Source organism: Seriola aureovittata, chromosome 10 (genome assembly GCF_021018895.1).
Source record: "Seriola aureovittata isolate HTS-2021-v1 ecotype China chromosome 10, ASM2101889v1, whole genome shotgun sequence".
Classification (NCBI taxonomy): Eukaryota; Metazoa; Chordata; class Actinopteri; order Carangiformes; family Carangidae; genus Seriola; species Seriola aureovittata.
Window position 1 is genome coordinate 18,939,825 of NC_079373.1, and position 27,795 is coordinate 18,967,619.

Genomic DNA, 27,795 nt, shown 5'->3' on the forward strand with positions numbered 1-27,795 from the left:
AGCTCAGTCTCTGAGGGTATTAATAAGTCCCTCTGCTCGTGGCGTATTCAGCTATTAACTTAAATTAAACAGAAGATGTTTAAAGGCACTGAAAGGTGACAGGTTTCCAAGGAAGACATAGGCAGGAAGTGATTACATGTGACAGTTTCCCTCTAGCGCCTGTCCATCCCATTTTCTCTCTCTCTCACTCACACACACATACACATACACACACATCCACAATGGTACACCCGCCCCACGATGTCACCCTGCCCTGGGCTTCCGATAGCAGGCTAACATTTCCAGACTGCATTCCTGAGGTCTGCTTACTCCACATCTACTCTGGGAACCTGCAGTTTGGCTGCTTCAGAAAAAGGATCACTTTCATGGCCAGCCCTTTGTATATATTTGCTTTTGATGTCTTTATCAAAAGCATGAAGTGTGTCTTGCCTTGTGCATTAGGAAAATTTTCATTCGTATTTACACAAAGGAGAAAGCCAGTGTCTTCTCTCTTCGAAACGCAAGATAGGCATACTATAACAAATCCATACAGCGTAATCAACAGTCTTCAACCGGCTGGCTTCTGGACAACAAGCCTTTAAATTGTACACCTAATTGGCAAGCTGGAAAACCCATTCACTCAAGAGCAGACGCTGAAACCTAAAACCTTGACTTGCACTTTCTAAAAGTAGACTTTGGGAGAGATCTGCGGCCTGCGCTTGTCACCAGTTTAATTCATGTGCCACTTGCTCCACAACACCCTCAAAGAAAAGAGGGGAGCCAATGTTGCCTATCCTGTTTTATAAGCTATTCATTCACGCAGCTAGGAGTAGGGATGTTCCCATTTTGTCCGCTGGTAATCGCCGGTAGCTGTGAACAGTGGAGAATAACATTGCTCTCATTGCAGCTACTGTATGTAGATCATTCGTGTCATTCTTGATTTGGGTTTTGGCAGGACAGGTTGTTTTTCCTGCACTGCTGGACAACTTACGTAAGGCTCTGTTATGCCCCAAACTAATTGGGTTGAATGTTATATGTTGATTCAGTGAATGAGGAAAAAAATAATTGGACCGCTGTGTCCTGCTGCTAAATGTTAATTTAAGGGTTGATGTTTTTAACCGCAGGCTTTCTGGAAGGAACTGTGTTATTATGCCTTGATTTCACATTAAAGTGGACCTCAAAGGGGGAGATCCACTGTTCAGAATAAAGGATCAATATCAAACATATATAAAGCTCATTTATGTGCACAGATTAGGGAAAATATATATTACATGTAGAATTAAACTATGTGAACCTCTATTAACTGAAAAAATGAAACATTTCGAATGTTGAAGGTCACTTAAGGTTTTGCATACACAATTCTCCAACTCTAGCTCTCTAACCTCGGCTGTCCTCTTCAGCACTGTAACTTCATCACCTCACAAACCATGGAGCCACACTAGTATGTGTTGTGAATATTATCTGACTGAGAACTGCGCCCAGATTCTTAAAAAAAAGAAAAGAAAAAAAAAAGTGCCATATGAATCTAAGTGATTAAGGCGAGGGTGTAAACGGAGATGGTGAGCTTGGTGGTTGGCCTGGAGGGACCGTGCATGTCTGCGGCCAGCTGCACCTGTCTAACTGCGCTAAAGGAGTAGGGGGCCAGCGTGGGGGGCCCCAAGGTGGAGCTCAGCCAAGGGGCAGCAGGGGAGGAAGGTAAAGAAGAGAAGCTCAGCGCCGGTTGGGGTTGAATGTGATTCCCCTGAGAATCTCTTCCACCGCGTGCTCTCCAAAGCTATAAATAACTTTTATTAGGTTTAAGTGGAATTAGTGGAGATGTGCCCACAGATATATAGACATAGACTTTCTGACATGAGGAGAAGGAAGAGTGAGAAGTGTTAATGATAAGAGCCCCCCCCCACACACACACAGGAGCACGCATATGCAAGTGGATACGAACATGGATGCAATAGATATCAGAAGTTAAATATTTGATTTACCAATGACTTCCTTCATTTAATAATTTTCTATATTTGCATATCTCATAAAGAGCTGTCCAGGTGTTTTTTGACATGAAGGGTTCAAACCTTGTCTTCTCCGCTACAAGGGTGGTCTCCGCCCTGCTGCCTTCCTGCTGCCTTCCTGCTGCTAATATATAAAATAAAATCCTCATGAAATAAGCATGAACTCAATGACTTGAGGAAGTGAAGTAAGAAAATGTAAACTTTATTGCAACTTTGTCATTCTAAGTTCTCTGATTTACAGAAGAGAAAAAATGTAATGGCACAGTCATCGTAATATGTACATTGCTGATACTGCAATAATCCAGACACTTGCGCTGTCCAGATTTAAGAGTGGCATATTAATTAAGGCACATGGCAGCATGTTCGCTCAGTCTGTAGAGGGAAGGAATAACACATCAAAGCTTTTCCTGCAACTTATACAAGAACATACCACAGCATTCCATAAAAGCATTAGAACGGGAACTAGAAAAGCTCCTCACATGAAAGGGCTCGGTTGGGAAATCACAGTTTGTCCATTGTACATTCAGCTCTAGGAGAGATTAAGACGTTGATGTGTTCACAACATACTGCGTTGTACTAAGACATTTGGTGATTTTGATAAGCTTCAGTAGACCTGAGTGTTGGAGTTGATACAGTAAACTTGTTAGATCAAAGTTACACAGTCAGTTTAGTGATAAAGCATTCACTAAATGATAAGGTTCCAGAGTCTGAATCATCACTGCTGGCCAGTTAAGATCGTCTTGTGAAGAACAAATCAATACAGAAAAGCACTGCCAAAGAGCACTGTCAACTAACTGTACACAGAGCAATGTATCATGGTGCAAAGGTTGTTCAATTTCTCCATGGGCCGATTCTGAATATAATCACAAAAGAAAATCAGTTATCTCATTTACATCTTCTTCATCTTGCTTAGATCATTTAGTTAGGGTTCACACCAAGTGAAACGTTCTCTTACATAAATAATGCGACTGAACTAAAACAAGCCATAGAAGTGAACGTGATTGCAAGGACAGTACAAAGAGTATGAAGGTTCATATGAGGGCAGCAATGTAATTACCGTACTCATGAAGGTTTATGTCAAGTGGCCACTGCACCTCTGGGACATTAAACATCAGGTAATGGTTTCAACAATTCACGGTAAATCAAAGATGGCTGCAATAGACATTTCTTACATATGAGAGCATTACATATTGATGTATTTTGGGGTCTTTCCCCCATGTTGTCCTACTAGAGGGAGAGTTCAGCATTTTGGAAATACGCTGATTCGCTTTTTTTGCAGAGAGTTCGATGAGAAGTTTGATACCACTGTCATATATGCCTGTTAAGTAGTACGTCTACAGACAGGCGACAGCTGTCTTAGCTTAGCATAAATTAGCACATAAAACCACCATTTTTTTTTTTTTTTTTTTTAACTTTGGTTTTTGTACAGATTAAATAAAGCAGATATAAGGTTAGTGGGCCTCGGAGGTGCTGTTAGTCTGACTTTGTTAGATTTGGACCAGGCCGACTGTTTCCCCTTTTTCCAGTCTTTACATTAAGCTAAGCTAGCTTCGTATTCACTGTACAGACACGGAGGTGTTATCGTTCTTCTCATCTTACTCTCTGCAAGACAGCGAATAAATCTATTTTCCAAAGTGTCGAACTATTTATTTACAATATCCTTTCCACTTCTGTGGTGTTGTCACCAAGGCTTTCTTTAGCACTTCATTTGGCACTCATTAAAGAGCATATCAACACAACATCAGACAGAGTTAGTTAAAAAAAAAAAAAATGAGCAGCTCACTTAAAAGCCCTACAGCAGGTTAGTAAGTAGGTTAAATCTGATCTAAATTCAAATATAGTCAGAGTTACAATGACAGTGGCTTGGCCTCAAGTTCATGCGGCCTACAGTACTAAAGGACATTCAGATGTGTCCGACAGAGTGGTATGTTGATTGTTAATTGAAGTTAAACTATTCTAAGTATAAGTGCTAAGGGGTGATAAGGTTGTTGTGTCCGATGACTCTGCAAAGCAGTGAAAAACCGTAACTTGAGGTACATTCATAAAACATCGGCCCTTCGGCCTGATAAGTTCAAGTAAAGGCCTTTCCGATGAGAGAGCAAGACATACGGTACCACGGTGCATCGGTTTTTGTACCAAGGTCTCTGTGAGCTACTTTCATCCCAATAAGCGTTTCCCCTTGAAAAAGCCCTTTCAAACATCGTCCTTTTTCTTTCTTTATCTTCATTTGGTCTTCTTGAGAGATTCAGATTCTTTTTAAGCAAACAAGGCGCTTGCTTTGTTCCTCCTTATCAAGAGAGCCAGCAGCAACTAAAAACTTAAAGACTGTAGAAATGCAGTATGTAAACACACAGATTTCTCTGGAAGTTACATACAAACACACACACACACAAAAAAAAGGCAGAAAAAAGTCCAGAAACAAATCAGCCGAGAGGTAAAACCAATTAACATCTTTAAAAAAGGAAGAAAAAATTGTCACAAAGGAAAAAAAAATACAAATAATTTTGAACTGTAAAGTGCAAGTATAAAAAAAAATCTTTCTACGTATCATCTCAGGACAGAGTCTTGAGACAGGGTCAATGGTCTTTAGTGGAAAAGTGCAAGTTGAGAACAGCACAAGTATTTAAAAAAAAGAAAAAAAAAGAATTTGATTCAGAACAGTAACAAGATAAGTCAGGTGACTCAGTGGATCATCGACATGACTCAGCTTCTCTGTAAGAAAACGGCCACCTCCTCCAAGGGCACAGGGTAGTCCTGTAGGAACGTCCCCCCATCGAACACCTGAGCGTTCTGGCTGTCCTGCCACTGGAAGCCCCCGTCAGGCAAATAAATATCCCTTTGCACTGCCCCCTTCTCCACCACCGGTGCCACCAGGACCTGGAAACAGGCAACAACAACAACAACACACATATCAGTTTGGTAAAACAAACTCAGATGTCAGAGAGATTGTACACTTAATTAGCAAGACATCAGGTTACAGCCAGGAAGAGGGGGGTGGATCATACGCCGTCATATGCCAAGTACATCGGACGCTGACAGAAGGAACTCAATCCCCTCCCGCCAGGACGTCATTAAGTCACCTTGTCTCCGATGAGGAACTGGTCATCGATGGTGAAGGTCATGGGGTCACTGGGACTGAGCCACCACATCGGCCTGTAGATGGGGTTTCCCGTCATCAGCCACTCTTCCGCATACTTCTCTATCAGCGGGACCACATCCCTCTGGTGCTTTGCAATGTAGGTCTGAGTTAGGTTCAGCACCTATAGAGATAAGACATAAACATAATGAGGATTACAGAAGAAATAATTAGGAGGGTACTAATCCATTTGTATAACAAAGGTTGGTTCATGTCTATGGAGGCTAATTCCCTGCTTTGTTGAGGAGCTGTAGCTGCTGGAGCTTTTACTAAAATCCAGACATGTATATTTTAGAGCAACATAGAAACTGAAACCAATGAGAAAAAAAAGCCCTTTCCTAACTAAATCAGCTGCCACAAGGATTTCAGGACAAGAAAAATATTGACAATGAGGTCTGCAAAAGACATTTGTGCCATCTCTGCACCCAGACGCACAGACAGAGCTTCTGAGCAGTTCATTGTTGACTTGAAGTGAATTTAACACTGTCCAAGTCTTTGTCCTGTCTCCCTCTGGCCACGCTACTTCAGCATTCCTGGAAGGGTCACATCCTCTTCAGTGTCCCATGACAAAAACAAAACTTGACCGCATCTATAAAAAATGTATTTTTATGGGTTGGGATTGAGAACATTTGTAGGAATGAGCTTGAAGTCACAGGCTGGCTTTGAGTGGATCATTCTCTAATTGAGAAGCCAGGCATGCGTGTGGGTTTGAGGTTTTTATTGCTGTTTGATTCCAGTGCAGTCGCACTGCCGTGACCTATCTATGACTGACTGAAGCCTCATATTCTGGAAATAGAGGTGTGGTACATTTAAACTAAAGCGAAACGCCCATAAAACAATAGTCATTTATCGCATGCCGTCAACTCTCCTCCAAAATGTCCTCTCAGTCTCACTTCATCTGAGTTTATAAGTTGAAGGCCATGCAAGAGACCAAAGTGGAAAATATTGCTGCTGTCAAACGTTTAGCTGTCCAAAAGACCTATTTTTATCTTTGTCTCACAGCAGCACAAGTCACAACCAATATATTTTGCTGCCTCAGTCCTCTCCTAGTGGAAAAAAAAGCATTTGATCACTCCCACTCTGTCACACTTGTCAATTACTCATGGAAATCTTAATTGCCACAATAAAGTATTTTTCCAAGACTTGTCCTCAAATTCATTATCATTCCTGCTGAAGTGGCTCTCGAGAGCGAGCCGTAAATCTAGAGGAGGGATTGTAATTCAGAACAGATGGACGCTTAACCACAGGTGATGTTGGGAGGGGGCCAAACAATCGCTCCTATTGAGGGAGGAAGGGAAGGGCAGCGGAGGGGAAAAATAGCCCTCGCTGGCTCGAGAAGCATCAAGTGCTTTGCTGTGCAGGAACCCGAGCTGTGGTAGCACACTGTCAAACGTATCGGTATCTGTCACCTGACTCTCTGAGACCGTAGGCATTGTTTTCCTGCCACGCACGATGAGCGATACATTCCTGATCCCCAGCGGTGAGGGACAGGGTTTAGTCCTGCCTCTCCTGCTGGGGGGCAGAGCCGGGCCTGAGTTTTGACAGGCCAGGTTTCTGCAGACCTCACGCTCCTTCGGCTCACTGACATGGTGGGAACTTCTCGGCACTGACCCGCAGAGCCGAGGAGAGGCCGCTGGGTCAATAAACTCTTTCTCTCCTGCCTTTTTTCATAAGTAATCTTAACTGCTGTGCGAGAGGGAAGGATAATCTCCCGCTCCCTTTTAGAACATCTAATTGGCAGCATTCACACATCACTTCACTTGATCTCTCCACTGTAAAGCTTCACAAGTGAAAATCTTATTATCAAGTCTGGAGAAGAATGTGAACCTGCTATGTTATCGCTATTGTAATTACATCTAATGTGGATGGCGCAGATGTCGTGACAAACACCTCAGCCTGGTGGTGCAGGTTCAAGCGTGTTAAAGTGGATTAAAAAAAGAGTTTAAAAAAAAAGGGGGGTTAAAGTTTGTTTTTGTAGCTGTATGAGCTTGTCTGACTGGTTTGTGATGTGTTTTTAGTTTTAGGTTGTATACCCGGTCCTCTCCGCAGACCCAGGGCGGTGTGTGGAAGCTGATAACAGGGAGAAAGGCTACGATTTCCAACCAACGGATGAACAACTCCTCATCTGTGACCAGGTCTCCAGACAGAGAGCCACCTGTAGGGAGAGACAGATGGGCAGAAAATATTATGATACATTGGACTGTTGCTTTTGCTCTAGCTAGTAAAAAAAAAAAAAAAAAAAAATGTCCAGGAGGAAAACAGGTTGTGTGAGCTGTGAGAGAAGTCGGGGAGATGGAAAGTGAGTCCCATTTTCTTTTGCTCTGTACTTACTACGATGTTTTTAGAGTGATAATTTTACATGAAATGGCTAATTAAAATAGAGAAATATTATTTCACTTTAATAACTTTAAATATTATTTAAAATGTGTTTAACTTTGCCTCAAAGGCCTAGGAAAGAGGACAAACTAGATTATTAGTATACATTCTGATTCCTTCATTAAAAATGCACAGTACATACTTTATTTTGTCAGTGATTTGTAGATGTTTTTATCTAACAGGTTTTCTTTATTGTTCTTTTCTTTGTTGTATTAAAAAAATGTAAATGCATTCTGGATCTGGCTTTGATTAATTAATAGTGTGTTGTTATCTTTTGTGGGCTGAAATTACATGATGCAATAATAAAAATGCAATAAATCCATTCATTTATACGCTGATTCAAGAAAATTGTGATTTAAGAAAATGCGAATGCTCCTGGTACAATTCTCACACCTACCAACAGTGATGGATATATGAGGACAGAACTAATAGTCAGTCTCAAGTCAGTCTGAGTGCAATTATACCAGGCCATCTATTCTGTGTATAAAACTGACAGCTCCCTCTTTTCCCCACTTCAAAGTAAATAGTTCTCTCACAGACATCAGCTGTCTGTCTGGCTGAGGTCCGCCTTCACAGGAATTTGGAATATTACAGGAAAACACTTCAATGTTTTTGCCAAGAAATAGAAGATCAGATGTGTTCTTTGTCTGTTTTTGTTTTAGTTTTCACATAAGAGAAAAATATTAAAATAAGAGAAGTGACCCATAAGCTGTGGTATTACCTACTGCATCAGGAATGAGGAAGTTGTATCCCAGCAGGCTATGGTGCAGCAGGGAGGGAATGATGCCCTTCAGGCCCATCAGGCTCCAGTCGGACTGCAAGGGGGTCATCCTCACAAACAGTGGCTTGTGGCTCGACCTGAGATGCAAATAGAACCAGAATAAGGATAAGCCTTAAAATGAAAAGCAGATTGAAGGTGTAAAAAAAAAAAAAAATCAGTCTCCACAGATTACCACTGGGGAGAAATGCCAGTTGATAAAGATGCATGAGAGCATTACCGCGTCCCTGCTGTCATGATGGTAGAGTCTCCTATCCTCGTGGCCAGGTCAGCCAGCAGGCTGATGTACTTGTCTCCACCCAGAGCCTGTGGTGGCCGCAGGGCCTGCTCCTCAAACACATTTCCCTCGCCCCCCTCCAGCAAGATGTACTCCATCCCCAAATGGGCCTGCAGGGATCCCACTCTGTCCAGGAACCAGCTCACTGCTCCTGGGTTGGTGATGTTCAGCTTTACACAGAACTTTCCTCGCCACTGACTCATCACAGGGACCTGAGGGAGGGAAGTAACTAGATTTTAATAGGAGTTTGTTTTACCTTACTATCATTTTCTTTGTTGGTAGTTAAATGATTCTTTTTTTTTTGTCATTTTATAAACTCACAAAATACAAACAGACAAAACAAAAGTTACATGATACTAATATTAAACCAATCCTAACCCTAACCCTCAAACAATATCAGCCAAAGGTACTGTTAATAGGCTTGACCTTCGGCTGCACTCTGTTAATGCAGCACTGACAGAGAAAACAAAACAAATCAAATCTATAACAGCCATAGCAGCAGCAGCAGAACAAATACTGCAGTAAAACAAAACAAAGTTAAATGGTCCTTTACGACATCACCTCTCCGGTTCAGTGATAGATCATCTGGATTAGGCCACTTTCACACTGCTCTGCCTTTATAAAACTACAAGCAGGATAGAGAGTGTCCCCTCTGTGTCTGGTTTCATATCTATACAGAGACAAATATTATATAATACAGTGTTCTCATAGGTTTTGGAAAGTTAAAATGTTTCAGACATCGAATATGTTTCCTGTGAATGGACCGATCCAAATGTAAGGGAAGTGGAGTTTCTTACTTTACAGGAAGGTGACTCTTTACCACAACAACAACAACAACAACAACAACAACAACAACAACAACAACAACAACAACAACAACAACAACAACAACAACAACAACCAGAATGAAATCAAAGAAACCTCGGGAAAAGTAAAAATGTTGAGTGGGGTGAACGCAGCTTTAGTGTTTTACAGGATGATGAATACACTCTAGTCAAGTCTCACCAGCTGTCCCTGGGGGGCTGAGGGGAGACTGAGCCAGTAGGCCTCGGTGCCGTCCATGAGGGAGGTGTGGAACTGCGTGGTGTCCACGCCCAGGAAAGGGGATAGGGTGATGGAAATGTTAAGAAGCTTGACAAGTGGGAGGTCCCTGGTCAGTCTCTTGGACATCCCCCTTTTCCTGATGTTGAGGTAATCATGGTCCTGCAGAAAGACACAGAGATACACTCTGATAAAACCTCTTAATGTGCTATATACTCTGGTAATGTCAACACTGTACAGCCTGATGAAGCCTAATAGAAGCATCATTTAGCAATAATCAAATCAATAACTGCCTACATTATTATCTAAATAATTCACATTTAACAATATGATGCACTAATGGAAGAATTCAAATGTTTATAAAATGGTGTACAGCAGCTCCATATCGACTGTGTTGATTTCTTCATGTGGGCACATTGTAGCTCTGACAATATGACCTCTGTCAGAACCATTATAATCCTTTGGTATTTACATGTGTAAGTCAAACACAGATTTCAGATTACATAACTGTGGAACAAAACCTCTTAAGAATACAGAAGTTGACCCCTGAAGCTGCGGTGGGAAGAAAGGGTAGATTAACACATATTATGTAATTTCTTAGAACATGTTTTTTTTCTTCTCACTGTTCATTTTGTTCTGTTTTTTTTTTCTTGAATTTGAATGTGACATCCAAATAATTGTCAAAAAACTATAAACTGACACAAAGAAAACAAAAACTTGGCCCAGCGTCTTGTGTTTCTTTTTTTTACCTACATTATCATGTCTCAGTCATAACTTCAGAAACATGGCAAACTCATTAATAACCCCAAATTTTCCAATGCAAGCAAGTCATTCCAAACTAATATGGAAACTGGAAAGAAAGGTCATAGTGTGACTGATAATTTATGAATACTTGTAAAAACTGGAGTGGAGTGGAGTTTTTTTTAATTTTTTTTTATAGAGGATCATTGTTGCCAGTCACACTTCTGCAGAGCCTTACACTTAATGGACAACTTGAACTTCCATAAGTTTCCACGCAGCACTGTACACTTGGCTGATTATTCATGGCAAGTTACTGAGGGGAGCTGGGCGACACAGAGCCAACAACACTGTTGTTTAATGTCTTTGATGCACCACACAACTTGAGATTGTGAGTAGGGGAAACTCTTGTTCACCAAATGCCCCCCCGTCCATCCGTCCTTTTCACACCGACTGAACTGGTAATGGGAACATACTGTAAGCACTGTGAATGTATACAGTGAGATGCCCGAGCTTGACCTCTCCGATGGACTGATCATGGGAAACCCCTCTGCCTCCTCTTCTTGTTCAGGTCGGATCACAGCATCACGCCGGTGTCAGCATCACCTGCTCGAGTTAGTCTTGGCTCAGATCCCTTTCAATCTCAACACACTCAATTCTTCGCCATCCAACAGTTACCACACTCAGAGAAACCTGAGATCTGTTAGGAGAGGCCCTGTTTGTCTTCTCTCAGCTATATTTGTTTTGTAATGGAATATCACCAGGTATTGACTGAGATCCACTTGACTGCAGTCCTTTTGATTTTGTTTTTGCGGGCAGTCTTCAATAACATTAGAGGGAAGTGACTGGGCCAATGTGACGCAATGGTAGAAAGCTATCCAGCCTGGCAGAGAATCGAAGAATCTCACCTGCAGAAAACTAAACACACCAGGCGTGGACCAAATCATAGGCTCAGGTTTAGAATATACCTGAAAACATATTAGATGAGCATGATATATCACATTTAGAGGCTTCAAGAGACCATTCAAAATGTCCCTGCAGGTAGTGTGGTCTACACTTAACAGACCCTAAACCATGTTTCATTTTCTACATTTGTGACATTTCAGTGAACCTGTCTTCCCTCCTTCGTTCCCCACCTGTCTCCAGCGCTCTGGAGATCCACTTAAGAAAACTCTTTCATCTCATTCCCTGACCAGTGAATTATGAATGAACCCTCGCCAGCCTCACATCCCAGCTGGGCTGAAAAGGAGGATTATAAGAGTCTACAGCGACACAGTGCAAGAACTGGCCAAAGGTAGGGAGGGTGAACGAATCAAACATACGTAACAGACGGTTACTGTGCCGCAAGTGAATGTTCAATCAGCAGCACCAACTAGGATGCAGAGGTAGAAAGTGAAACAGTGGTAAGTTTGCAGAGTGTGAACTTATGCAAGCATTTCTTGGGGACAGACAACGTCAATGGGCTACATGAGTCAGAACCACTGTGCAAGAGAACAAATATTCAAACTGCAGACACAAAACGTTGGTCTTAATTTCCTATCGTCTCAATGACCCTTTAACTGTGAGCAATGGAGTCCTATAGAGGCAAGAACCGTTTTGGTTATTTTGCATGAGAAAGGTATGCATTTAAGTTTTTGTCCTTTCTTTTCTCGTTGGTTTGAAGTCGGTGGGGCTCAGTTGGAAAAACAGGTGATGTCGTAAATCTCTGTGCAGCGATCAGCAATGTTCAGCAACGTTTGAATCAAAATTTGACAACAATTGATTATTTTTATGCACTATGAACTTTGAATATATAGAAAGAATAATTCCTGGTACTGAAACAGGCAGTTGGAGTTGGGTATAACCTAAAGAGGAAAACAAAGAAAAGTGTATCGCAACAGTTGGTTTTGATTGGATAGCTGGAAACACATTGTTCTAAAATCTGTGGTGGGGTCCCTTCATTCTTTATTTTCTTTTTAATCTTGGTAGATCAACAGATACAGCTACAATCTTATAACTGGAGTGAAGTTTTTTCAGTTACTTGAATGTCTTCACTGGTCTTCACTCTAATGTTCGTCACTGAAACTATGACTCTTCAGCTCTGCTTGTTCAGGTTGAAATTTTCCAAGAGTAGGTTCGACTTTAAAAAGGAAAACGTACCATATCAGAGAGGAGGGTGGTGGAATGTTCGTTGAGGCTGATGACTCCCTCCCCCAGCTGGTGTCTCCTCAGACGATTAGAGAAGGTCCTCAGCTCCCTCTCCACCTTCGGGCCCGAATCCACGTTGGTAAGCAGCTTCCAGAACGGCAGCCTGTAAAACGCACAGAGGAATCATACAGGACGGGCTGCACTGAGGAACCTGGATGGGTTCTAGTTTATGACTCCCCAAACACCCACAAACTTTCAGTCAGTGCTCACAGATGTATCACTACTTGACTTTGCTGGTATTATGACAACCCCAGAATCCCCCTTTTCTGGCAAAGAAATGTGGCCAAGATAACTCACATCCCCTCTTATCTTAACCTAAACTGAACTAACCACAGCGCTTTCATGTTGGGCAGCCGCCTGCTGGGCTGGGAGAGTTGTCGCATGGCTTCCTGGTGAGCGGCTTTCACGTTGTGGGCCACACACACAGTGTACTGTAGAGGGACACGCTCCATGCTGGGCAGTGACTGCAGGCAGAACTGCTGTCTGCTGTCCAAGCCGAGCTGCAGGGGGATATCAGGAGATACAAGAACTGCAACACCTGCGTGGTAGGAAGAAGACAGGAAAGGACGCGTCAGATGAGTTCAGCGCAAACAGATATAAGCTGGGCCTTGGTGTAAAGCAGGAGAAACTAGTGCGAGATGGTCCATCGCAGATTCCTCTTATATGACAGTGCGCAAGTGATACTGAGACTGGCATGAGTGTGACAGATGGAGTGTTGTGGGAGGTAGAGCGAAGGCTGTGTCAGCTGATATCGCTCCACTCGGATGTGAGAAAAACACTACTCAGAATGAGATATAGCAGTATGCGGCTGGATGGGTTTACCCTGAGACTGTTGGCAATTTCCAAGTAGGTATGCTTACACTGTACACCAAGGAGAGAAGGGTTGAGTAGTTGGGACATACAGTGGAAGTTACATTTGATTATGAAGATGAATATTTGGTCCATTCATTTTTTTCTTTTTCTGGATTTGCTCCAGAAGATTAAAGAAAGCCCGCCTCTGATGTGCCCGTCCTATTCTGTCTCCCTCTCACTCTGTGATCAGGCCGGCAAGGGAACAAAACCAAGAAGAAGACACTTGTGATTAATTAAGTTTCACTAGATAACTTTAGAGAAACCTCCAGCAAACTGACCGCTTTTCAGTGGCCCTGTGAAATGATAAGATTATGGGAAGCAGATAATTGCGTCCGCAGATGTAGCTGCCCTGCAAGGAATGCCTCTTACCTCTCATGTTACCCCAACCCCCCTACCCTCACCGCTTCTCACCCGTCCTGACTCCCGTCTTCTCCCTCCCAACTTTATCTACCTCTCCTCTTCTCTCCTCTCCTCTCTGTTGTGGGTCCCATCTTTGTCCCATCTCAGATCAGCAGAACCCAGCCAGTGATCAATCTGAGCCTGCAGCCCTGTCTCTAACCGAGGCCCCTCGCTTGAGTTTTTTGCACAATCTGCTCAAAGCAGCCAAACTGGGATTTGGGATTTGGAGCTGATCAATGAACAGAGTAGGGTTCAAGACCTGCTTCCAAAGCAAGCAGACAGTCTGAGAACCCTGAGCTGAGAGCTTGGCTCACTCCAGTCACCATCTCTAGTTTCAATGGGTTTACTGTTCTCATGCAGGCAGGGACTAGGAGCAGGCAGGATACTCATGTACCAGTTTATAATCAGATTAATAGTTTCAGAGATCAGTATTCAAGTACTGCATAAAGCCTAGTGAAGAGCCTTCAACCTCAGGGTATTTCTCACGTGTTTGCAACGGATAATGTCAAAGAGATACTGGTAACACCTCAGCTGCCTCTCACATGGTATTAGGTCACATCCAACTGCTTGTTACAGGTTCATAAATGTCTCGTAATTTGCTAGAAAACGCTGTCGTATGTTTCAACTGCAAGTGGTTCAAAATAATTTTTAATAAGCAAAAGGCATTATGAAACTGTGCATGTCGATACTGTGCATATACAGCGGAGTACAAAGTGGAGCAGTGGAGAAAATGTTATAGCTTTATGGAAGGATGGAAGTGGAATGCAGGCAGTGGAAATAGAGGCGACCAGAGTACACCAGACACCGAGCAGCCTTGTAGAATGATGTGCAGATACAGCAGCCTGCAAACAGTGTGTTTCATGAAAGTGTACACGCAGGGTGGAAAGTGGAGTTTAAGTTTGCGAGCGTGCCTTCTTGAGTGATATTTAATCTTTATGGGAAATGACACTGCAGGGCCCCGAGGAAATGGGACAGTCTGGTCAAAAACAGCTGTATATCTTTTATTCCATCTTTGACTAAACATGTAGATGTGAAAGTTAAATATACTAAATCCTGTCTTAGGTGTTTGTAATTTGCAGCTCTACTCAAAGTGTACTTTGCATGTACCACTGTAGGTTTCAGAACGAGGGAACTCCTGATCAAAACTGAACTTCTAACCCTGGTTATATAAGTGCATTGCTTTTACGACAGAGACACGTATCTTTGACTGAAAAGTATCTCTGGATGCATACTGTATACCAGACAGGAGCAGGAATCAATAAGTGTTATTTAAAGAAAGTGAGGCAGGTTTGAGTTACAGCCAAGGTGGGGAGCCCAGGAGTTAAAGGGGAAGTGAGGGGGGACCCTATTTTTAGAACAATTCCTTAAACACTCCAAGCTTCCCCCGAAATATTTTCCACTAGCTCTCAAAAGTGAAATTATATGCCTGACCGACCGCATCCGCTCACCTTCAAAAAGCAGCAGATATGCAAAGGTAAAAAAAAAAATGAATGAAAGTTTACTGGGCAGATTTGAATGATTAGACACACACATGCTTCAGTTTTACAGCTGTTGCAGGAACACACAAATCAGCCAACCATCGGATCGCCTCTTCACACACATGTTCTCACACATGTTCACACACTCTTTTTCTTTAATGGGAAACTGTGGACTTCCAAGAAAAACAGAGCTGGACTTATAGGACCATAAAGCTCGGGCACTTCCTCTTGCTCAGTCTGAGCTGAATGTTTGGAGGTGGTATAGCGGAGGTGACCCCCGTGCACCTTTCTGAAGGGTCAGGAGGGTTTTTACGTGGCGTCTCAGCCCTCAGATAGCAGCTGGTCTGGAGGAAAACGCTGCCGCCTGACTCCCTGCTGCTGCGGACCAGACGGGCTGCACTCTTTTACCTGTCATATTTATACTGTTTTTTATGACACCTGCACACGCTTACAGACCTGATGGGGGTTATAAAAATGTGCAATGAAACGTTAACTGTGTGTGTGCATGTGTTCGTGCAATTGTGCGTGTGTGTGTGTGTGTGTGTGTGTGTGTATGTGTTCAGGCATGTATTTCCTTAACAATGGAAACTTAGTTTCTGTGCCCAACCTCAAGAAATTGATGGCCACAAAACTGGGATCTTGCCATGGTAGTAAATTTCCAATCCCACTTATTGAAAAAATAATGAAACACTAAAGAGACTTTCTCTGCTGTGCTCCTATCATCAGTCAGTTTTATTGTTTCAAGTGTGAGACGCTGCGTTCTTTACAAATATCACAAGTAAAAATGTGTCTTTCTGACTATCAGATCAGAGGAGAAATATTTATTTTGTCTTTTGCTTGATCCTTTTCTCTTGATTTTTCTGTCTCAGCTGGTGAAGTTAGCTGTTAGCTGTTAACTGTTAAAGTAGTTCAGCGCTGATTTATGTTTAATTCATGTTAATTTCAAAAGGTAGTTCAGTATTCAAGAAAGAAAAAGAAAAAACACGACCTAACAAGCACAGACTGATTACGTCTTGTGTTTACAGACAAGGTTGTGAACACGCTGATACTGTACATACTGTAATTACATTAGTGGACAGAAGCTGTTGTATGAGTCCTTCATTTAAATAGACTCTCTCTACTGTCTCGTGCTTGATGTCCTCAGTGGAAAGTATTAGGTAGGAGATTGACTGCAGAAAATTTTGTCAGATGATGTTACATACAGTAGCCCTGTCATACAGGAGATGACAGCCTGCTTTTAACAAAGCTTCAGCTGGCTAAGTGAGTCATTCTGAAAGTGTTTTACCTCTTAGTTGTCCGGGAGAGTCGAGGTTTCGGGGCAGGTGCCCAAGGACCTCCTGGTCACCCACTGGGTAATGCATAAGAGTGTTTTTTTTTTTGGGGGGGCAGCTTGTTTTCTTTCTAAACACAAGCTGAATATTTGGAGTATTTATTTCTCTGTATGTATGAGTTAAGAAATAGAATGTGTAAGAAATGAACAACCAGAAGCTACAACATTAAAAGAACAACTAGCTATTGTCTGTTACTGTAAGTAAAAGCTAAAACAGCTTCTTTTCTGTGAATGTTTTCCACACAGATTGTTGTGTAACAATCTAATTTTGACTATTATTTTTTTCTTTTGTGTTTATCTTGCTTTTCCTCTGTTGATCACGATGAAGCAATGTATGCAACGAAGAAAATGTGTTTTTAGAATATTCTCATTCTTGTCATCATAAAGCTCTGTTGTGTCAAATAAAGCTGATTAAGTATCGTTATCTGTCAGAAAAAAAAAAAAAAAATCCAAAGTCATGACAGTTACATAACTTTTATCCCTATCTGTGTGTTGTGCTTGGCCAGTTCGCTCCAAGAGACCAACAACAAATGGGCAGGAGCAGTGAAGTATCATTTCTTTGGATCCCACACGGAAAGATTGAGTCAGAGATAGAAATAAAGAAAAAGGAGTGGATGATAGGGAGGGGAAGGAGAGAAAAAATTATGCTCAAATGAACAGTGGAGAGACAATGGAACTGAAGAGAGAGAAAATGAAGCAATAAACACATATGGACACATATATAGATTATCTGTGCATGTGTGTATAGGAGGTGGTCTAATAACTTAAGATCCTGTGAGTCTTGCAGAGAATTATATCTGATTCTAATCTTTCATACTCACTTTCCAAGGGCCAGCGGGGGGGGGGGGGGGGGGGGGCAGATATGAAGAGACAGTAGATAAATTTCTTTTATTGGATCCAGACTGCAAGAGAGTGAGGTGATGTCAAAGTTATTGCTATCACACTCACTGAAAACAAACAGGATCTCTCCAAACCCTTATTTGTAATGTGACGAGTTGGGGAAGCTTTGGTGAGAGTTATCTGTCTGATGTAGGCGCACAGTATCTGCACGTAGACGATGACAGATGGAACATGACTAATGTGCATATTAAAAAAAATAGTACAATGAAAAAGCGAATGGAGAAAACGATATTTAAGGGTAACAAAAAAAAAAAAAGCTGGTAAATATGCCCCTCATTAAGTTGGGTGGATAAATTAAATGTATACAATCAAATTCTATGTTCTTCTCAGTAAACTCATTGTATTATTTAATTAATCATTTTGATTATCTAGTTTTATCTAATTGAAAAAAAAAAAATTTTTTTTTCATTGACAAATCTCATGTGCCTGCTCACATTTCTATTCAGTAAAGGCAACAATGTTCTGATTCCCATACTGACAATTTGTTATTATTATCCATTATTATCATTATTACATATTATTTTCCACGTGCTGTCATGACGACAAAGATATAGCTAAATATTAGTATGGCGTGGTATGACATTTCATTAACCATCAATTAATGAAGGTTTTGAATGTGAAAAATAACTTTGAAATAGCACATAAACTTTAGCACAGCTGTATTACAAATACTTTAGTGAAAAATAAAATACTTTGCCTGAGCCAAATTGTATCCATTCAAGGATTTAAGCTTTGGTACTATAGCTATAAAAATCAATGCCTAAAGCTTGATAAAAAAATGTCATTATAAGGCTACTAAAAAACAAGGTCTTCTTTTTCTTTTTTGTAGTTTAGTCTCATAAATTGTGAATCTAAATGGATGAATAATAAATAAATAAAATCCTTTGCAGCTGTGATTTGCAAACAGTGTAATGAGTAGTAACAGTAGAAAAGTAGAAACCTTAGAGCAATAATGATGGCATTTATGTGAATTAACCAAGTTAACCATTGGTCCATTGTTAGTTCATTTCATTTATGGTTTTAGGACAGGGTACAGAGACAATCCCTGTCAGTTACACTATGTCCCTGCAGTATTTTCTCAAGACAGCACATGATTCCTGTCATGTGATTTCACCACATGTAGTAATTCTTTTCCAAATTATAGGTATCTACATGTCGACAGTTTATCCAACACTATTTCTGCTCACATTTGCTGAATACAACACCATGTAAAATTCTATCCTCGGGATCTGAGGTTCAGTAAATGTAGGAATAAGCCCTTAAAGCTTTGGGACAGAGTCCCTTCTTATATTCTTAATGCAGGATGTGGCTTCAGTGATATATAATCTGTCCTGAGTAGCCCAGTTGTTTTTGTATGGATAAAGACAGGTGGGGCTATGACAAGTTCCTCCAGTTGGCAACACTCTCAAATGTCACTCTACTGCATGGTTACATATATCCTCTCTCCTGTCTCTCTGCTTTACTTCTCCACCTCTCCTTCACTTTGCCACTCTTTGTGATTTCTTTCTTGATTATGTTTAATATCAGCTGTTACTGTATAGTATGTAATCTTTTGTTTGCTCTGTTGCTTTATGTTTCAGTCCGTCTGTCTTGCTCTTTGACCGTCCCCAGGAGTCCTCTTAGGTTAGTAACATCAGTCACAGCTCCATATTCCCCACCACATTTATAATATGCCCCTATGACTAACTAGAGTCAGTGAAGACAGGTCCCATGCACACACCACGCCTCACATGTATAAGAGAAAATATCACTGACGATCATGGGGTTTGCAAAGCTGTGAAACCTAATATTACATTAAAACTGAAATATGTTTGTTTCCCCATAAGCAGATTCAGGGAAAAGGGCTCTGGTGAAGACTTTATGTCAGATAGCAGATTTGTCAGTCCATTAATTATAACTAAAATTCACCAAAATGATCAAGACATGTGGTGACTCTTTTACTTTTTTATTACCACTGAAGTGGTGCTTTCCCTCAATCTGTTTTGGGGAAAACAAATAATGTCGTAGTTCTTTTTTCACCCAAGAGAAGTGCATCAGCTTTCTCTTATGAACTCATGACTCATGAGAGTAAAACTGTGAGTTTACTGGGAGTGTCGCAAAAATGTCCCCATTAGTGCAAAGCACAGTCACTGCAATGTGCTCAAGCAGCTTTTCTTAACAGGAAACTGATATTGACTGAGCGGTATAGAGCGGCACATGCTAATTTACAGTGAATATCTTAAAGGTCCGATATTTTATACTTTTTTTTTTGTCCGTTGTTTTATTTAAAGTTTTGTTATTCATAAGAGGATATATTTGTGGTTTTAAGTACCAAAAACCATCTCAGTGTAGTTTTACATCTCCTCTCTCAGGCTTCTCCCTGGAGCTCTAGTAACAACAGGTTATAGCAGATTTCAGGCAAACATTCAGAGAAACCAAATCCTGCAAGGCTGGACGGGTGGGTCCTGTTGTGGTGACTGCTTTGTTGTGACATCACAAATTTACAGAAGTCCAGACAGCTCATTGTAAGGCAAAGTTTCAGAATACAGGCTGTGTGCATTTCCCTGTGGACTGAGCACTTTGATACTTTCACAGTATTGATATAGAACTTAGACATGCTTTATAATAAAAAAAAGACATGGAAGTCTCATTTTATAGAATATGGCACCTTTAAAAGTCCCATATTGTATACAAGGTCCCATACAATACATGTCCCATATTGTATAGGTAGAATTGACTTTAGTTGATATATTGAACACCCAGTTGATATCTTTTCTGGGTAATTTTACTTAGAACATAACAATTAATACAAAAATGTGGTCTAAAGTATACTGAGTCTACATTAGTAAAACTAATGTATCGTATGTTGCCTTTATTTTACATTCTGTATGTGATTTTTCGGAGCTGCATTCAATTAGATTTGCTCGGTTTCCATTCAAAAATAATAACACTTCGCTGCCAAAACTAGGAACAAATCAATAATCTGATTAAGCCTTCACATGGCTGCATAAACTCACAATTTCCCATAATGGTCTTGTTTACTATCCACACATAACTGTAGAGTTTTTTTTTCTTCATAAAAGCTGCCGTAATTGTTTCCTGTCCCAACATTATCAACCACAACGGTAACACAATTATACGTCAACCACATCACACTGTTCATCTCAGATGCAGTCATATCAATTTAAATATGATTTTTCAGGTACCACTTTTGTCAGAGCCGTTGGAAAGAAGAAGATGGCAAACGCAGCGGCATAAGCATAATAATAAACTATAACCGACCAGTCTGATGTGCAACATGAACACAGATGCTTGTTTTGTTATTTTGCAGGAGCCTGGTGCTGCTTGTACAAGATTTCCTCAATGATTTATTCAGTGGACCTGATGAGCGTAATTGCAATGTGCATTATGCAAAGAAGAGACTGCAGATGGAACGTAGACCTACTCCTGCTCTGATGGGATCAGTCAACTGAGGGGAAGGTCCTCATACAGCAAAATGTTGTCCATGCCAGTAAGAACCAAAGAGAAATTGTTACACTGCCATACTGGCATTATTGCTATAATTAGGTTCCAACTGTATTCAAGTCCAGATGTGTTTGCTAAGCTCTCTGTCAGTGGTCTGACATGTCAAGACCTACTTAAGCATAGCAGGTGATATATATGTTAGTATGGGGAGTCTCGCTACACAGACACAGAGAGAATGGTCAAACGCGCGAGCATTTGCTTCTGGTTGTGCTCTGTGGGACAGAAGACTTGAGCACATAGTGATCTGATGATATGATAAACATAGTACTCCTGACATGTTTCTCAAATTTTATTGGACTGGCTGCTTGAGCATTGTTAGTTAGCATTGTTCTCAGATCTGCATCTTAAGTCACAAGCCATTTGCATGAAGGAAGGGAAGGGGGGGGCAATGCAGATCTACCCTGTCCAACTCCATCTAAATCATTTTTCAATAATAATTTCCACTGATCCTCCTGATCCTAACCCTCACCCTCAATAGGAAAGAAGCCTAGTACAATTTTCAACTAATCTTCAGTTGTGGAAAATGATTCTCTCCGAGGGCAAACGTTAGAGCCAAACAAAAACATCCTTGAACTTTAAAGCAAGATATCATGTTAAATATACCTTTAATGCTCCAATAGGCATCATTGTCATTGCTGAGCATCAGTTTGCTATGTTTGGGGCTATGTACAGTATGTGTCTGCGAGTGGTTACTTGGCAACATTCAAACAGTTGTTCTCATTGGGATCTCATCTCATCTGTGAGTCTGTGAGAGAGAGTGTGTGTGTGTGTGTGTGTGTGTGTGTGTGTGTGTGTGTGTGTGTGTGTGTGTGTGTGTGTGTGTGTGTGTATATGTGTGTGTATTTCTCTGTGCAAAGCTTAACAAAGAAACAAAGGGTTACAGGGTCCTGATAATTGTCCTCTCACAAGGTGGAAAAGGGATTTCAGTCATGTGACTCTTGTTAAGTCTGCCACTGTGTTACATAAGATCACAAAATGTGTATGTGAATGTGTGTGTGTGTGTGTGTGTGTGTGTGTGTGTGTGTGTGTGTGTGTGTGTGTGTGTGTGTGTGTGTGTGTGTGTGTGTGTGTGTGTGTGTGTGTGTGTGTGTGTGTGTGTGTGTGTGGGCATGCATGCGTGTGTTTGTTTCTGTCAGTGTGTGTATGAATGTGTGTTAGGCTACTGCTAACAATCACTGAGGTCAAATTAGATGATTGTTTGTGTCACCTCATTGGTTGATGTCATGTCCTCCACTGCGACCTGTTAGCACTTTAATGTTGCAGCTACTCACACATAAATACTCACACACACATGATTCCTCAACTCACTGACAAACACCTTCAGTATATGTCTATTTTGCAACTTCTTGCAGTTCTGCTTGTGTTGTTTGTCTGATTATAACAACAACATTATATTCACATCAAAATCTTTCAAGAACAGATTGGTTAGTTTGAGCAGCAGCTCACTGAGCAAGCTCCGCACAAAGCCGGCTCGAGAGGCCAGAGTCCCTGAGGTTAATGCTATACCAGCTACCACACAAACACACACACACACACCACAAACGTTCCTCATCAGTCACATTAACCATTCACATCCGCCAGTGGTCCCTGCCTCCCCCCTTTGCCCCCAGGATAAAATCTAACACCCCCAAAATAACCCGGTGCGTTATAAGAGTCAGCAGGGCCCTGATCCAACCTGCCCTTTTAATAGAAACAAAAGGCAATTACCCCGGTATCCCTAAGAGTTAATTTAAGATGCTAAAGGTGGTTTGCGGCCCTTTGTAGTCTAATCTCTGAATTAATAAACTGAGATGCCGCAGACAGTATTGTGTTACACTCTATTTGTGGGCCAGCCGTCCCATCCAGTCCGTGGTTTGTGTTTTGGAGATGCCAGTTCTGGAGGTGGTCGGACCATTTTTCTCAGCTCAAACACAAACAAACATTTCAATGAGTGATGGGTAGCGTGGGCATGTGGAAGGGGAGTGGGGGGTAAGAAAACACAACAACATCCACAGGGGTTCCCTCATGCTCTGGGATTCACGCCACACATCGTATACCCGCTGATGTGGGGTCAGATTTCGCAAAGCCCTTGTGCTAACCCCCGAACCGGTGGCAAGTGTGGAAAAACTCTTGACCCTGTGTCATCTCAAAGACTTGAAAAGGTCTCTCTCATTGTAGCAGACCTACATGTGAGGGAGAGCTGTGGCTCCACTTCTTTCCTTTACTAAAAGTAAACCCTCAGCTGATACAAATGATTAACCCCAGCCATGACCTCTGACCTGACGAGCCCAGGAAGTAGCGTTCCAGGGCAGAGCCGAAGCCGGAGGGATTGTCCTTCAGATCACTGACGATGAAGGGCTGCATGGTGGCATTTTGATCGTTGATCGGCCATGTCTGACCCTGGACACTGGCTCCGCCGTACCAGGACACATTGGTCATGGAGAAGCAGTCCTACACACACACACACACACACACACATACATGTGCAATCACATACATGTGCAATCACACACAAAAACATAAACAGCATGCATGAGAAATACACATAAGGAAAGGACAGAGGTAGAAAAAGGTTGACATTCATGAAGAAGACTGGAACAGCAAATGAATGATGCTGAGGAGACGTCACTGGAAAAAGGAAATATACAAAAAATAGTAAATGAAAAAAAAGAGTGGTAGAATTGAGAATTAATAGAGCCACATTAGACAGCAGAGAATGCAAGTTTCATTTGGTTTGTATGTTCATTTTCGACACCCTCAAACACACATCTAAACCACCGCCAACGTTTGAGTGAATATTTGAAACAGTTTATAAGAAATGTAAACTTTATTTGTGAGTGGGTATAAGGTGTATTTGACTTTAATTTAAATGCTTCCAATGCTGCCACATCATGCAGTTGATGTCCTGGAGTATGGATGAGTCTAATCTTTGACATTCAGACTGAGTTGCTGTTGCTTTAGTGCAGAAATCCAGGGCACAGGGTTGTTAAGCTGTGTGATGGCTGGTACATGAGACTCTCTGACAGCATCGCACGCAGAGGGGATTGAGTGACAAGAGTGTTTTCTAAGAGAAAGCTTGTCCTCATAGCGTCTTTAGGCACAAACGGGAGGGCTCATTAAATGCATGTCAGCAAATCAGCCTCTGTTAAAGAGTTTCAAAACAGGTGCCAATGGGTCACCTGAGAGGCAGGGTTTTGGAAATCAGAAAAAAAAAATAAAGGCGACTTCAGTTTGGAAAGATTTTCTGTGAGAAGTCGCGCCACATGACAGGGAGTTATGGCGAGGAATGTTCCAGTGGGGACAGATTAACCTCCCCAAACGTCCCAATAGTTAAATGCCTTTGATAATTAAGCTGGAGGGGGGGGGGGGGGGGGTACAGTAAGTACTGTGCATGTAAAAATGCACAACAACTGTGACGAAGCAGATTTAACACTAAATGTATTCCGCCTAGTGCAGTAAAATCAAGGACTAAAAAGGCAAAGTTAATTCAGTGCACGAGTCATTTAGACGTTATTATTGTGTATTGTTTCATACAATTTAATGGGTGGCTATAGTTGAAGAAACTGAATTTCAAAACAACAAATCCAACAAAATACAATCACCAAAATAAAATATAAAAATCTGTATATTTAAAAAAAAAAAAAAAAAAATCAGAATCACATATTTAATTTCCAATTGAGACGTTTTTAATGCAGTATCTTGTGCCTTAACATTTTCATAAACGGGTGGTCGTTGAAATCCAGTAAATTGAGGTATATCACCAAAATAAAACAAACGTTTGATCTATGAGATGAGATATTGTGTTTGCAATTTTAAAAAGTGAACAGGGGTCTGCAGAATGAAACCTTTTGTCAAAATATATGTTTAATATTATGCAGCAATATGCACAATCACACGCATATAAACTCCCAGTAAACTGAATATGGAAATATGTGAAATGGTGTTTTGTGTTTGCACGTTGCATTTTGCGTAAAAATGATCCTGGCTGTGTTCTAGTGAGGTGCGGACTGGCTCTTGAGTGCACACTGGGAGAGAACCTACCTTCAGCTCCACATGACAGTGCACCGGCGCCCAAGTCATACTGTAGCACTCCGTCTCCGTCTCCTCATTCACCTCCAGCGAGATCTTCACCTCGGCCACCGAGTCCCACGTATAGCAGAACTCTGTCTTATTCAGCCAGCACAGGTTCCTCACGAAGGGAACCTCGATGTCGGGGTTCCCCACGTTCCCGACATCTATCTCCACATAGGTCTTGTCCTCCGTCAGGGTCTGTATCACCAGCGAGTGGGTTCTTCTCTCCCATATCAGTCCGCTAAAAGTCCCCCTGAGGATCCAGTTCTTGTTGGGCTGGTCCACCACTTGCCAGTATATGATCCCGATGGTCATTACGAAGAAGACGGCCACCCCGAGACAGGCGATAGCTCCTTTCCAGGTCTCGTTCATCTCCTTCAATCCCGTGTCCCATGTTACCTCTGGGATGGGGCTAGGGTTCCTATTTCGAGCGTGGGGCATGTTGTTTTTGAGATCAGCAAAGAATCAAACACAAAAACTGCTGCAGAAATCTCTGTGCGTCAAAAATCTCTGTTGCTTCATCATGTCATGGTGTTTTCAGTGAGGCTACAGGGTAAACCAGCCTACTGTTTTTTATCTTTACACCGTTTACACTGCTGGGTTTTTTTTTGCGCAACTGTGCCAGCAACAGAGACCTGTCATGTGAAGAAAGCTTTGAGGAAAAAAAAAATCCCAGCGGGAAAATAAAACAGTATGAATGAATAATTGACTTACCACATACTGCTGCTGTTTTAAAAGAGTTGGAATTGTAAATTGCATTGATTGCAGTGAGCTCGTGAGCAGCCCCAAGCCGGGTTTGGCAGCAATGCCTACGAATAGCTCCTAAGACGCTGTCTTGCTTGCCCTGCACTTTCTGACGTAACGCTGTTTCTTCAGAGGAAAGGTAGAGAGAGGGAAATGGGGGATCAGGAAGGTTTGGCAGAGTCTTGGAGCTGCCCGCCGGGGCGAGGAGGCCACGGACAGCCTGAAAGGGAGGGACCCCCCCATGCGTGCTAGCAAACTCTCCGTGCGCTCTCCGTGCGTAAAGAGTGTGGAGACTTGTCATCCGGTGGTTTGGTAGACGGCGAGGGGCGTCAATTGAGCATGGCAGGGTCGGGAGACTTGCCATGCCTCATCCACATGTGATCTTCTGGTGCTCAACGTCTTAATAGAGAGCAACGAGTGATGTCTTAAACTGATCTCAAAACAACAAATCCGAAGGCGTTAGCAGTGGAGTGTCTCAGACTTAGTTTAGTTGACTGATAGGCTCATTAATCAAACTGACCAAGAGGTTAACAATACATTTTCAGTAAGTCATAATTATTCTATTTGTCCTTTGAATGAGAATAAATTAGTTGGGTTTGAAGATTTAGTCTGGATTTAGGGACTTTGTATTACATAAAGGTTAAAACGGTTTGTTTTGAGAGTCTTGCTCAGCTTACAAAATGAGTCGATCATTCTGTCCTTCAGCAAAAAAAAACTTTTTTGTCATTAAATTAATCACCTTTTAATTGATTAATTACTAAATTACTTTTTGTCCATTAACACCTCAAATTGACAATGTATTCTATCTTGCAAACTCATTTTAAGTTCTGTTGAGAATCCTTGATTAGAACATTAAATCTACATGTCAAACCAAACCAAATCTTAGTTCGTTAAAGAGGTTTTACAAGTTATAAGACAACAGCATGTGAATGGAGTGAATGACACATAACACAAAACTTGATCAGTCAGTACGCTCCAAAAATAGTTTCTTATTCATGTTTTCTTCTGTGTCCTTTCCTTGGACCTCTATCCGTGTCACTTTCTTGCAGCCTGTTTTGTTATCCACCTTTTACTAATATAGCAGCAACGATGGTTCTGTCTTTGTTGTCAGGATAAATATTTATTGCAGTGTAATCACAATTTTAGGAGCTTCCATTATGCAGTGAAACTATGGTTTGTTTTTAGGCTTGAATAAAACACTGCATAAGAGACAGACTGGCCTTGATATGCAGCACTAGTTTAGCCAAATGGCTAACCTGCATACAGTGTCCAAATATTTATGACTGACAGAGATTTTTCCTTGGCTTGTGTGATGCTTGTACAGTTTATTATTAGTTTTATTGACACATTTTGGGCATGTAATTGCTTGTGCTTGAGGAGAATCACATACAACAAAAAACTAAATGTGAAGCTATAAAATAATGTGCGATGAATTTAGTATGTGTCGTGATATATCAAAATACCTTGTACTATAGGTTGCGTGAAATCGAATGTGCTGTGTGGCTCATGTGGTGTGCAGAAGACATTTGAGGGCAGGAATGTTGTTTATGAGTGCTTCAAGGCTAGCGGGTGGTGTTGTGATTGGTTGAAGGTGGCATTCGTTGGCATTTGGACTGTCAACAACCATTGTCTGAGTCGTAATGTCAACATATTATAGCTGGGCTACTGTTTGACTCGCACTCTTTGACAGTGAATGTGCATGCTGAGTCAATATACATGCACATGGCTGTACAATGCAAAACCAGTGCTCAACTCCTTGCTCTCACAGAAGCATATCCTTTGTCATAACTTTCTGAAACCTAAACTGTGCACTGATCGTCTTGACTCATTTTTATTTAGTGTCACTATCCATTCATTTCAACACAGTTCTTACTGTAACATGGTCATGGCTCTATTGGTATCCAACAACAACTTTATCGGACCCAAAAATAAGACAAGAGGAATCATAGCATGAACAATGTTGTTATGTTTGTAGGTTAAGGTCTTCCGCTGTGCTGTGCACAAGATATCCCAAGACTTTCGG

The 27,795-nt window shown here is 41.5% G+C and overlaps 1 protein-coding gene across 2 annotated transcripts; it reads right to left on the reverse strand.

The window, feature by feature from the left end:
* Positions 1 to 2,163: 2,163 nt before the first annotated feature.
* si:ch211-236l14.4 (SITS-binding protein) lies at positions 2,164 to 26,121 on the reverse strand. 2 transcript variants are annotated; one of them, XM_056388145.1, is made up of 11 exons: positions 25,743 to 26,121; positions 24,999 to 25,449; positions 23,237 to 23,408; positions 12,846 to 13,053; positions 12,468 to 12,618; positions 9,555 to 9,752; positions 8,493 to 8,761; positions 8,216 to 8,352; positions 7,152 to 7,273; positions 5,063 to 5,242; positions 2,164 to 4,859 (listed from the first exon to the last, which is right to left on the reverse strand). In XM_056388145.1, exons 1-11 carry the CDS (start codon positions 25,745 to 25,747, stop codon positions 4,686 to 4,688), a joined length of 2,067 nt encoding a protein of 688 aa, XP_056244120.1. In that variant the 5' UTR covers positions 25,748 to 26,121; the 3' UTR covers positions 2,164 to 4,685. The 2 variants fall into 2 exon arrangements, with proteins under 2 accessions (XP_056244120.1, XP_056244119.1); XM_056388144.1 differs by having other exon boundaries at positions 24,999 to 26,121.
* Between the last annotated feature and the right edge of the window lie 1,674 nt (positions 26,122 to 27,795).

What these genes read in the sequence shown, in the direction of transcription:
- si:ch211-236l14.4 (XM_056388144.1), bottom strand. Translation starts at nt 25,469, where the DNA reads ATGCCCCACGCTCGAAATAGGAACCCTAGCCCCATCCCAGAGGTAACA. An exon ending in CCACCCTCCTCTCTGATATG is followed by an intron (nt 9,753 to 12,467) that starts GTACGTTTTCCT and finishes GTCTTTCTGCAG; the next exon opens with GACCATGATTACCTCAACAT. An exon ending in AGTTCCTCATCGGAGACAAG is followed by an intron (nt 4,860 to 5,062) that starts GTGACTTAATGA and finishes GCCTGTTTCCAG; the next exon opens with GTCCTGGTGGCACCGGTGGT.